Source organism: Pangasianodon hypophthalmus, chromosome 12 (assembly GCF_027358585.1).
Source record: "Pangasianodon hypophthalmus isolate fPanHyp1 chromosome 12, fPanHyp1.pri, whole genome shotgun sequence".
Classification (NCBI taxonomy): Eukaryota; Metazoa; Chordata; class Actinopteri; order Siluriformes; family Pangasiidae; genus Pangasianodon; species Pangasianodon hypophthalmus.
Window position 1 is genome coordinate 8085741 of NC_069721.1, and position 13055 is coordinate 8098795.

General features: G+C 39.3%; 1 protein-coding gene across 2 annotated transcripts in view; it reads left to right on the forward strand.

Annotated features, from left to right (window-relative positions):
- The first annotated feature begins 761 nt into the window (after nucleotides 1-761).
- The window catches only part of reep3b (receptor accessory protein 3b), a 28049-nt gene continuing 15755 nt past the window's right edge, over nucleotides 762-13055 (forward strand). The window contains exon 1 of one of the 2 annotated variants that reach the window (XM_026915094.3): nucleotides 762-1142. In XM_026915094.3, coding sequence (XP_026770895.1) covers nucleotides 1111-1142 — 32 coding nt within the window. In that variant the 5' untranslated portion in view covers nucleotides 762-1110. Of the gene's footprint in view, nucleotides 1143-12280; nucleotides 12977-13055 lie in introns of those variants that run through there. The other variant, XM_034309364.2, reaches the window with a different exon arrangement.

Sequence of the window (13055 nt, forward strand, 5' to 3'; positions counted from 1 at the left end):
GTTAGTTTTGTTCTATATGTTGAGATTTTTCTATATGCTCTGTGTTTATTTTGTTTCTATATGATATGTTTTTATTTTCTCTCTATTTGCTTTGTGTTTATTTTGTTTGTTTATGGTATGTTTTTATTTTGTTTCTAGATGCTATGAGTTCATTTTATTTCTTTATGGTATATTTTTAATTTTGTTTCTATTTGCTTTGTGTTTATTTTGTTTGTTTGTACTATGTCTATTTTTCTTCTGTATTCTATGTGTGTGTGTGTGTTTTTTATTTCTATATGATATGTTTTTTTTCCCCTGGATGATTTGTGTTTATTTTGTTTCTATATGATATGTTTTTATCTTCTCTCCAGATGCTATGAGTTCATTTTGTTTCTTCATGGTATATTTTTTATTTTGTTTCTATTTGCTTTGTGTTTATTTTGTTTGTACTATGTCTATTTTGCTTCAGTATTCTATGTATTTATTTTGTTTCTATATGGTTGGCGTGTGTTTATTTAGTTTGTATACTGTATGCATTTATATAAAAGGAATATAAAATATTCCTTCTATAAGCCAGAAGTGTTAAACGAGTTGTTTAAATTTGAACCGTGTAATTGAACTCATTAGCACTGCGCTGATCTGGCTAAAAAACGCACCGACGCTTTTTGATGAACATGTCTTTCCACCAATCGCTGTACGACATTTATGTAAACACAATATATTGACCAATCGCCTAACGCCAGGGGCGGGGTCTAGTAAATCAAATTGTTTCTGAAGTCAATGTGCGCACCTTGCTGCGCGAGCTGTTCCACCCAGAGCGGTGTCGGTTAGGTCGCGGCTTCGGAGAAAGAGCTCGAAGAGTCGTAAAAAAAAAAATAAAAAACAATAATAATTAGTTATTGACAAAGCCTGTACTGTTCTCTTCCACTGGCAGTGGGTTATGAAATGTCGGTTTTAAGACAATGTATCACAGGAGCTGAGTCTTAGCTGCTGAACTTGTTAGAGAAGTTTAAACCGCGGTAGGTGCTAGCTAAGAGCTAAGAGCTAAGCGCTAGCCTAGCTGGCCGTGGTGCGGTGTGGTGTGTCCGGGCCGGATCTGCCTTCTCATGCCCTGCTGCGACCTGACGGAACATGGTGTCGTGGATCATATCGAGGGCCGTGGTGTAAGTTGTGTCACTTTAAAATTAAAACGCAGGTGGATCTGTAACCTGAGCATGTAGCTAATCTTATCTGCTAACGAGCTAACTTCGCTAAACCGTTTAGAAAGTTATCTCTGTTCAGGTGGTACAAACCCGGAGGTCCAAATGTTTACTCATTTATGCGTCAGAAAGCTAGTTTATTCATGTAAAATAGAAACCCTGAACGTCTTTTATTTTCTGATAACCTGATACAGTTAGCTCAGAAGCTAAGAAAAGGAGAGAAAAGCTAGTCTTTGTGCGCAGGTCGTTAGCTTAGCTGGAGAGCTGACTAGCTGGCTGCGCCTTATGGCTGTGTCTTGTCTCATCACGCATCAAGTAAATAACCAGACCTGGGTGTGTTAAGCGTTACATAGGCTCTGTGTTTTACTTAACAAATACTGTGAGTTCAGTCAAGAGACCTGGTGAGGTTAGGTGTTCAGTTTGAACCCTAAACACCGTGCTGTTGTGTGTGTGTGTGTGTGTGTGTTTTGGGTTCCTGCAGTAAGATTAATGACACACAGACATGTACAGACTCAGTGCTTGAGTTTGTTCATCATGTGTGTGTGTGTGTGTGTGAGGTGTGTTGAAGGCTGCATCGAGTCATCACAAGACTCTGTGTCATCTGATGAATGTTGTCATGGCAACTCGTGTTGTAGCTGTTGTTTGTTCACAGGTAACAAGGTTAAACACTGTCCTGTGTAGGTTTAACCCTGGTGTTATGTTTGTTGCTTGGCAACAGGTGGACTGTTCATGGCTCATAGTGACTCTGAGCAGCTGAGGCAGAAAATCAGACTTCAAATGATCAAGCTTGAATACAGCTTTGTGTTTTTTTTTGTTTTGTTGTTGTTTTTTGGGAAACACTAAAGACACACACATCTACATCTCATGCCTGAGGTTACTGTGTGTGAGTGCGAATAAATCACGGAGGTAATATAACGCCGAGCGAAACAACGAGGAAACATCGAGTGAAATTGAAGTACAACAGATGAACCGAAAGAAAATCTGTCCTTCCTCGTGTTTAGGAGAATTTGAGCCACGTACATCAAGTTGAAACTTTACATTTTGAGTCTAGTTCCATAATAGGATTATCATTTTATAATTATAAATTAAACTTTTAATAATTTATAACGGGATTATAAAACCCATCACTGTTCTCTTTATGCTAAAGCTGAACTGCCACCTCTGGACTTACGACGGCGTTCACACTGGTGCTGTTTTATTGATAAATCTATATGTGGTTTGTTACCTAATTATTTGTCATCCATCGTTTCTGTAAAAAACGGACGTTACAATCTTGGCACAGAGAACATTTTTCAACTTGTTGTTCCGCGTGTTAGAACTGAGCTAAGGTTTTAGATTTAATCCCTCTACAACATGGAACTTACAGGAACTCTTAAAGCTGACTGTGCTGCCTTCGCCGCTCGAGTCTATGCACATAAATAATATTGAGTACAGCCATATTGGAAGTTGCTTCTGCGATCCTTGACTGTTTTACTATGTATTTTCCTGTTTCTTTTGATTGATTTTTTTTTCTACTAATTCTTTCCATCTGGTGTTTTTATTTATTTATTATTATTTTGTTGTTGTTTGTTTGCTTAATTGTTCTTGTGTCTTTTGCTGCCTTCTCGGCCAGGTCACTCTTGTAAAAGTGTTTTTATCCTGGTTAAATAAAGGCTACGTACTTACTTTAAGTAAAGCTTTAAAATGAGACACATTGATCCGAAGTGAACACGAGGATGTTAATGGGTGTTAATTGTTCAACCTTTTTCCATTCTCATGTCTTTCCAGGTTTTAGTGATGGTTTTAATAACACATATGGGCTCTACGAGGAGACGTTTTGTAACGTTTGTCGTTTATCGTGTTTAGAATGTTATAACGAGGATCCATACATCAGGTAGAAGACTTTTCTACCGATCTAGTGATTTGGCATGTCTAGGACATATACATCGTAAAACTGTCAGAACGTAAAGTAAAAATTAAAATTGGACCAGGATACACAGTCAACAAGGCTACTGATTGTCTACTTATTATTATTATTATTATTATTATTAGCACAAATTGTTTGCTTTAGGATTTTTAGGGGACATGAGGTTGTTGCTTCTCTTTTTCTTCTGCTTCTTCTATTTCTTTTTGTATTCCTCTTCTTTTCCTCTTTTCCTTCTTTTCTTCTCCTCCCCTTCTCCTTTTCTTCCTCCATTTTTTTTTCCTTCTTCTTCTTCTTCTCCTCCCCTTCTCCTTTTCTTCTTCTTCTACTATTAGAGGGTGACGCACATAGTCTCTGGAACCTTCTTGTTTTTTTGTTTCACTGCACTGCCCTTTTTTTTTTTAACCCACAGTATCTTTACGTCACGTTAGATAGACAGGTTTGTTCAAGCCTAGTCATAAATAATTTCTGTTTACATTGTGATTGACAGACGCTGCTATTACCGATCAATGGTTAAACAGTAATGCAAAATAAGAACAGGACCGATTGCATTGTTTCCGCTCTGAATCAGTGCAGGTGCCTCGGCACTGCTCATCTCAAACTTGACTCTGTAGCTGTCTGTATTACCTTTTGGCTTCCTTTTGCATCCTGTGGTGCAATGCTAAGTCCAGCCGGTTTCTTGTGATTAATTTGAGAAAAATGCCATGCGCACCAGTCGCCTCAGGGCAATCATATGTCAATTTAAGTATTGTTTCTGAAACTGCGTTATACAGAAGTTATTGAGCAAATGCTTGTTTGTATTTAATTCTGCATCTCCTGCATGTAGCTGACTACTAGGACTGCAGCAGACTAACAGTTCATTTGCTGGTTGATTTCAGAGTCAGATTTCAAAAATGCAATTGTATTATGATGAGAAAATCAGGTTAATATGACAGGAGGTTTGATTTAGTCTGTGCTGTGCTCTGTGGTAATGAAAACTCCAGCCTCTCCTCACATACAGTCTCTGCATAATAAGAGTTTTATTAAGGACATCTACTCGGTTAAAATACTTAGCACGCAGGATTCGCATAATATTAATGCTTTGGCCATTGAGACATAGCCTAGAATTTTTGTTACGCTAAAGCCGTGTGTTCGAATTGTAAAGCCGGGTAGGTCTATGCTCTCTTTGTTACTCTTTTGCCTTTTTAGGGGAAAAACCAGGTCCAGGTTCGTGAGCTGAACCAGATGTAGAGCAGAGGCACTTTGGCGCTGTAGCTTTAGTTCATTACAAGGCTCCATCTGGCTTAGGCCGAGTGGGTGGAGCGCATCAGTCTTTCTTAGCAGGAAACTCGGAGTTGACCTAAAACAGAAAGCCAAGGTCCGTCTACCAGCCGTATTTTTTCAGCTGCCCGCTGCAAGATTCTGCTTTGCAGAAATTGTTTCAAGAACTCGCTCGGCAGGATCCGTTTCCTCCCGAGCTGCGACTCCAGGGAGAAGAGCTCGTCTGTCTCGTTGGAAATGACCGATGAAGTGCGACACATTTATTTATCTGGAACAGGAGCCGTGCGAGTTCTGTTGTTGTGGGACTGACATAACACAGGCCATCACTGGACACAAGTTTGAGCAAGGCCTTGAGAAAATGTACTAATATGAGAGAGGAACATGCACACAGCTTTGTTATAAAGTCGTCTAATGGGCAGTGACTAAGAGCTAAGAGCACGTATGAAGGTTTCTTTACCTCTCATAGCGCCATTTGATATTTGATGATTATGTATATTAAAGCCGTAATATCTGCGAGAGGTCATCGAGGCTGTCAGACACTAATACATTGGACTGCTTGTATTTCTGCCTCCCCTTTATAGCTTAATAATAAGTATAATGTGTGGCTAAGCATCAAATACATTTAGAGCGCATTACTGTAGAATTCTACTCCAGCAAACCGTCTCGTGTGCGGTGTAACTATTTTCTTTCAGCCTTGAACAGCATCAACCTACGTCCACACTAGCAGCTCACTCGCTCAGAGTTTGTCTCTTGTCACTCTTGTCACTTGTAGCTGTACATTGTTCATCATTTTATTGTTTTATTTCCAACGGGAACCGATATTGGCTATATATAGTGCCAAAAACTCACTAGTGAAACAAATTTAACAACACGCTGATCAGTGTGAGGATTTTTTGTTTGATTTACATGTCACATGCTAGGCTTCGTACTAGCTTTATTGGCAGATTAAGAAAGCAAGCTAGTGGTACTGTGTAAGTGGTAATTAGCAATTTGTAATAATGTCTTTTTCCACACCAGGATGCTCAGCATGCAAAGTGGGGAAAAAATAAACGTCTCCGCGAAAAAGTGTCTTTTGTTTGCTCCGTGAGAGTATGTAACCCTAATAAAAAGCTACTTTAAGTGCATTTTTTTTTCCACTTACTGACCTAAGTGGATACTGGTACTGTATTACTATAGTGAGCTTCAAACATTCATGCAACATTTTGGACCGAAATTGCAATACAGCAAGGACAACAGACAATCGTGTGTAGCTTAGCAACCAGCTAATGTTAGTTATAACTCTGAAGTTGATGATTACCTTTTCAAAACTGCAGCTAGTATGGTCAGTGTTATAGATTCAGCCAAGTACTGTGTCTGTATATTAACTGATCCAAAGCCAATACTGCTATAAACTAATTTAAAAGTAGAGAAGGTGGACTTTTCACAGTGCGTGTGGCCACGTTGATTTTATGTCACTCCATAAATGGTTAAGGAACTGGGAGTTGAAAGTTTACCCCGAGCTGAAAAGTTGAAATTTCAAGTTGAGGAGCGTTTTCGCTTGTAGGAGGGAAATTACAAGTTGCAACTTCACCTCAAATGCAGCATAAGTCTGCTAGCTACCTACAATCACCAGAGGCACCAACGACCTCTACTGCTTCCAGTACGACCTTCCAGGCTTTATTTTTCTTCCTGATATCTCTACATATATTTAACGAGAGGTCACATATATTACAGAATAAGATGAAACCATGGTCATAAGTTTTTCTTCCATTTTCGTTAGCCAAACAATTAATGGGAACTGATTGCTGGTAAAGTTGTGAGTGAGGAATTGAAGATATGCGGGACCACAAGCGCCGTAAGGTCCGAGGAATCAATCAAGCCAAATGTGTGGATTTGTCACTTTGACATGTCATACCTTATTTGCTTAGAATCGTGAAATGTCTCGGTTCAGATGTCGCTGAAATCATGGCTTTGTGTCGCTCATGTCCATGAAAAATGGCTGCATGTGCCTTTGTCTCTTGCTAGTGTGAAAACATTTCCAATATAATATTTTATTTTCTTCCTTTATTCACACTAAAACACCTGTTATTTAGGAAAATGATATTTCAAAAATGAACAACATGAAATACACATTTTTATGTATGTATGAATGCAGTTTAATATCATGTATTGTAAGAAAATTTCGGCCACCTCAGTGGGATTCTCCTCTAAAAGTGCAGCTTGGTGAGTCTCCCAAATCACTATAAGCCACATTACACTTAGGAAACTGCTGGAGTCTCTCATTAGCTGGGAGATGTCTAGACTTGATCCCTGGCTGTAAAGTTGCTAAAATCATGCTGGCAATCTTGAAGCAAAAGCAAGTCATGACTTTTCTTCTGCGTTTGTAGTTTTTTTTCCATTCGTCCTTTTATAGTGCTGTTTTTGTCTGCTGTAGCCTTATAGTGCTGTCACTTTATCCTCCCAGCTATAGACATGTGACAAATTAAAGGAAAACTCAAAGTGCCTTAGTAAGTAAGATGATGAGATGGATTGCCAGAATTAACATGGCACAGATTCTACGCGTCTCTGGAACTGTACTGAAGCGTAGAGCACCAGTCTTCCAAAGAAATTTCCTCAGTTGGTGTTTTGATGATGGTCGCTCCAAAATCTGGTGACTGTGAAGGCCGTAGCATATGAGTTACATCATTTCCATCCAGATGAAATCGTTCAGTGAGAACTTGTGCAGCGTGGATGGGGGTGGAGTCATCCTGGAAGAGACCACTCCTACATCATGATAGAAATGTTTCACCATAGCCACCGACTTTTCCTTTCCATTCTGCACACCTCATCCTGTTTGGTCTACAGTTTCCCTTCGTTCTTCCTCAGATTAGAATCTGCTACTCTTTCTGTTTGGACTACGTTCATTTTCTTGGTTCTCAGTTTCTCATTTCTCCTTCTTCAGCCACTCGCTCTGAAGTATGAGCTCATATATACTTTGTCTTTAGTCTGTTGCTGAATTCTTAATCCCATTTACACCAGAAGCGACGGGGCAAGCCATAACATTTCCACACTGCTTTTCAATTCTCACCTGACGCGACTCTTGTAGGCAAAGTCTTGAACCTTCTTTGCTTTCCTGTAGGGCTGGGGAATATAATATTGTTATTGCAATGTATTAACATCATGTAACACTTTTCAAGATCTTGCCTGTGAGTATCACCAGCTGTGTGGTTTATAAAACCATCACTGAAATAAGTAACAGATTGGATGCTACAATCTATTTTTGTTGAAATTATTTAAATTTCAGTCCTTTCCTCCATTCTTTCTAAATGATGAAAACAGTAAGAAATTTACAGTTTTTATAATGTAGATAAAGAAATATTGCTAGCAAAACCTCAAAAGCCCATGAAGAAATGTGATATCTTTTTGTACACTTTTCTGGCCACAAGCTACAGAATATTGAAGCTTGCAATCTGATTGACAGATCACTGATTGACACTCCACACATTTGTGTGTTGGCACAATCTCTAGGCACTTTGTATTCTAAGAAATTACTGAAAGTGCATCCACAATTCAGGCCATAATAGGCTTGGGACGATTTATGATAGTATGATCATCATGATAATTGGAATCTATCAAGTCAGCCGATTTAAATCTCTGCCGGAAAACATGCTGTCTGCAGCTTTAAGATTGACAAAAAAAATAAAGTTTGTTGTCTTGTTTTCTTTTTGCCTGCTTTGGATCCTCTATGAAGTTTAATAACTTGCTGTCTGACTTCAGAGCAGAGCAACAAAACGTCATTCTCTGATGTATCTTAGTTTTACTTGTCTGGAGTCAAACTAGAATTCAATAAGTATCTTTGCTGCTGTTCACCACAGAGCACATGCACATGTAGTTTATATAGTTTTATTTCATTTTCATCACGAGCTTAGCTACAGCTAATAACTTATGTTTGTTTATAATCCCGACTTCAGGCAAGCTTTCTTGACCTTGTTAATGGGTTATTGTTTGAAAAACAACATCTAAACGTTAACGCTAGTGATTGCAGCTGATTCGCAACCAGCTTCCAGTATTTTTCCCTCTTCTCCCCATTGGCTATATGTACAGAGTGTCCCATTAGTCTCCATACATTGGGGAAATTAACACTTTTTAATTTAATTTAATATTTAATTTATATTAATTTTTTTTTTTTCAGATAGTCTTTAATAATGCCTATGATAAAAGAAGAATATGTTGAAATCATTCTCATGGCTGGATTGGGAAGCTGTCGCAAGGTTGCAGTGGACATGCGATTACATGCATAACATCCGATGTGTAGAGGATGTTTTGTAAGTAAAGTTACATTTTGCTAAAAAAAAATGTTGTATGGAGACTTTTGGGACACCCTGTACTTTAATTGGTTTCGTTTTATGTTGTTTCGCCATTTTGTAACTAATTTGTCACGTTGACGATCACGCTGCTGCTCCCACATGGCTCAGTGTAGCAAACTCATTCATCTTTGTCCAACATGTAACTTTGACTCAATAAGAGATGACTAATTTAGCGTTCTTTTTTGGTTTGCTAGTGTAAATGTCCAACAAACAGGTTTGTCTCCAATTAAATAGCTAGAGGCTGCTGTTTCTTTATTCCTAGACATGTCATTTTTTGAAAAGACATTTGTTCCTATGTCCTGTTCTCTCCCACTGTTTTAACTGTGAACACAACGATGACGAATGAATCAGCAAAAACATTGAGCAGGACGATGATGTGAATCACTCAGCACGATGAGAATGTGAGGAAGATTAAACATTGGGCTGAAGTTGCCCTTTAGCTGGGACATTATGCAGGTATTGTGGCAGTTGGTTTTTTGCCCCACCCATGGTTACTGCTGTGGCATAGAATGAGTATAAGATGATAAATGTCAGTAATTAATGTTGTGGTGATTAAACAGATCCATTTCCATGCTCTTGTAAAACCAAGGTATGTTTTTGTAACATCATCTGTGTTTAATTACACCTAATGAATTGTTCATCTAACCTTCATGTAAATAATAAAACTGGTTATGAGCTTTGATTGGGGGAAGGTGGGTTGCAACCAACAAATATAGTACACAGCACAAAATTTTTGGCTTTCCCTGTGTTAAATAAGGGCATCCGATTTATGTTTTGCTGAGATTGACTATTTAAGACGCTGTAAATGAGACAAACTGGTGTTTCGAGTGATATAACTGGAATGAAATGTTTGCCCTGTCATTAACATTATGAGTTCAAGTCTTGATGTTGCCAAGAGAGCAAGATTGAACCTGTTCTCAGGGTCTGTGTTCTCTTCTGTCAGTCAGAGCCACACTAACTAATCACGGGTTTCTATGAGCTCACGTATGCGGAAGAGGGCTGAGAGCGCGAGTGTGTTCAGCTTCCCTGTGGCGTAGCATGAGCAGCAGTTTGGAAAGACGTAGCGCTTGGGTTCAAGTGTCTTGAAGGAAATATGAGCTAGCTTTGAACCTCATGGGGTAAAACATTGGCAATGGGGTAAAGCACTGGCAGTGCAATGGGGAGGGGATCCAGCTGACTAGCACTGTATACATGTTACACTGTGAAAGGACCCTAAAGATTCTTGTTGCTATGGTAACACTGACTCTAATTTCTCCTTACATGCACATACTTTTGGTCCTTTACATGTAACATGCATGTAAAGAGAGAACAGCGTCTGCAGCTGCAATGACTTCTTTCAGATAGGCGAAAATCTTCTGCGACTGACGAGTGTACCACTCTGTGCTCGGTTTGGATCGTGCGCAGTGAACAAGAATGAAATTAAAAGTCTAATCATGTCATTGCATAACTGCGAGATGGCAGAAAATCCTTGGGTGGCAAAGTGTTGTTAAAACCTCCCTTTGTTCAGACGCCAGGCAGGTGGAATAAATTCTCATTGAAAGCTGATTAGGTCGATGGTCGAATGAGTGAAAAAATACTCGTTATTAACCCCAAGAACCATATTAAAAGAAGTAGCAGTTACATGGACCTTAAAATTGCAGCGTTGCAGGTTGGAAGTAGAGGGGTGTGTGCGTGAACGCACTGGAAACCAAACACCATTGTTGGAACCCTGCGGCTCTGCTGTTTCTATAGCAACAGCAAAATAAACCGCTGCCAAGGTGGATCTGTGGATGTGGGCCATGAAACAGACGACGAGGGGAAGTTTTTTCCCTTATACGCATCTGAGCTCGGTACATTCGCTCAAGCAAGTGCCAAGAGGTCTTGTAGGCAGTTTGGAAAACATCTATTTCATAATGTGTTATCACGTCTTCTTGTATCCTGTCCTACTATTTCATCATGTGCTGTCTCTAGCTAACTTCGCCTACAGCAGTCGAAAACGTGAAGCCGTTTCATCAGAAACGCAAGCATGTATTCATGTCCTAGTTATTATAACAAGCATGTTATAATATATTCATCATTTCCTGTTCATATATATTTATGTATATTTTTAGCTTGCACTGTTTAATTGGGATTGGAGTACACGGATTGTCTTACACACCAGAATTAATGCACATGGGCCAAGTACCGGTGAGGTTCATGAGGTCCTTTTGTATCTAATTACACCTAGTCATTTTATGAATAACTGACAGGCCAGTGTTTTTAGACCAGGCTGAGCTGCCAGGTCTATATCTGGTAGCAGTGCTGCTGAGTCAAGCACACACTCAGAGTCCTCAGAGTTTAGCAGTTTAACATTAGGCCACTGTATCCAGGTTGCCTCTGAGCAGGAAGGACACAACTGCCACCTTGCTCAAATCAGCCATGTCCTGAAAGTAAAACTTTAGTGAGACTACTCAAAATCCGTTTGAAGCACATTATACTCGGGGCACTGCAAAAGTTTCTAAGGGCACCATCATTAGGCAGGAGATGTCTAGGCTTGATCCCTAGCTAAAGCGAACACAGAGTGATGACTTTCTCTTTGTGTTCCAGGCTTTTTTCATCTGTCAGCTTAGCCCTCCCGTCCCAAATGCCTCATCTCTTTCATCATGTTCCGCACATTGATTCGATCCATTGTTATTACTGCTCACCCCATGTTTACTCCCCTCGTTTCTTTTCAGTCCAATGTTTATATCCGTGCCAAGGAAAAATAGTGATGCACCAGGATGGAATCTGGGATGATAGCTGATATTATGCTTTTTCTTCTGTTCTAAACAAGTTTCTGCTTTAATGCATGTGTGGATCTGAGCTACAAGGAAAGTTCTAACAAAAGCAAAAAAGGAAGAAAATCACATTTAAAGATTTCATTCCATTTCCATTGAAAGACACCCCACCTACCTCTACATTTATAACCTAATCTACTTAAGGAAAAACGGCATCACTGACAAATTGTAAAGAATTAATTTTGCAATAGAAAATGAATACTTACTTTGACTATAAGGTCTTTTAAGCATTTTAAAACTTTATCCGCTTTCATCTGATACGGAGTGTGTAAGCTCTCTTCTCTGTTTTGATAGGTATCAGTATCATGGACATTTTGACAGTCAGTATTTGATTACAAACTGAATTATTTGGGCTTGTGTCCATTTGCTACACCATGTAGCTATCAAACAACTTGATCAGAGCGTGTGTGGAAACCAAGCTTAGCTAGTAGTGCTGTAATGATACGGTGTATTGTATTGTTCGGTACGAGACATCTTCCAGCAGACTGCTGGCATTTAGTCTACCACTTCGTTCATTAAAAAGTGGCTCCTTAACCCAAATTGGTTTTGCAGGCAGACAGAAAGGTTAGAAAGTAAAATAAATAGGTAAAATATATTGGATTTCTTAAAGTATGTATAGAAACGTCAAAATGTTGTAGGCAGAAAATTGTTTATACATATATATGTATGTGTATATATATACACATACATACATACATACATACATATATATATATATAATTTTATTTAACCACAGCAACATCTGGTGGGTTTTGCTAGACCGCCTCACGTGTATGCTATGCACTGATCATGTGGCTAAAATGCTGATGATTAACGATTGATGGATTTTCCAGCTGTGACAGTCAGACACGTATTGAGTAACAGCTCATGAGGTTCTGCACAGTTCTAAAGTAAAATTTAGAAATTGAAATCTAAAATATAGATGCTAATAATGAAAAGCTGATGCGTGTGTGTTTGTGTGGCAGATTTTAAATGCCGCTCTTTGTTCCTCTTTGGCTGTAACTTGTAACTTTTGTGGCATTACCGCGATTCTGTCGTCCATGTGTTTTGCAAGTTTTAACGGAGGACAACACCAGTAAGTTTACTCAGCTTGAGAGCATGAATAATGGGTTTCTGTTGTAATTATCACCAGAAATTTCTGTATCAGACCAACAGTAATAATTAACATTTCCTGTCCAGCTGTCGTTATATCCCTGTAGAAGAAGAAGTTGGTTTGTGGGGGCAGCAGGGAAACTGCACACCGTGTGATAATTGCTAAATGGTGCCGAGGAGCTTTAAGAGGGAGGGTGGAGCAGAGGGGCTGCTTTCTCTGGCAGGTTCCACCGCGCATTGTTCCGCAGGCTCGGCCGCAAACTTGGCCAAGTGAAACGCAATAAATGAGACTCAGCTGAGAGCTGCAGCCTCCAGATGGAAATCTGGCTCCGGGCCCATCTGCTCTCCGTGGAGCTGATCTCCGATCAGCTGAACCCATACCGCACCAGGCTGACATTAGCTGGATCTTATGCTACATGTTAGGTATTTTACATGATTATACAAGATCCTTTGTCTTTTTCTTTTCTCTCCCGCTCACTCCACAATGTGTGATGTAGTTTTT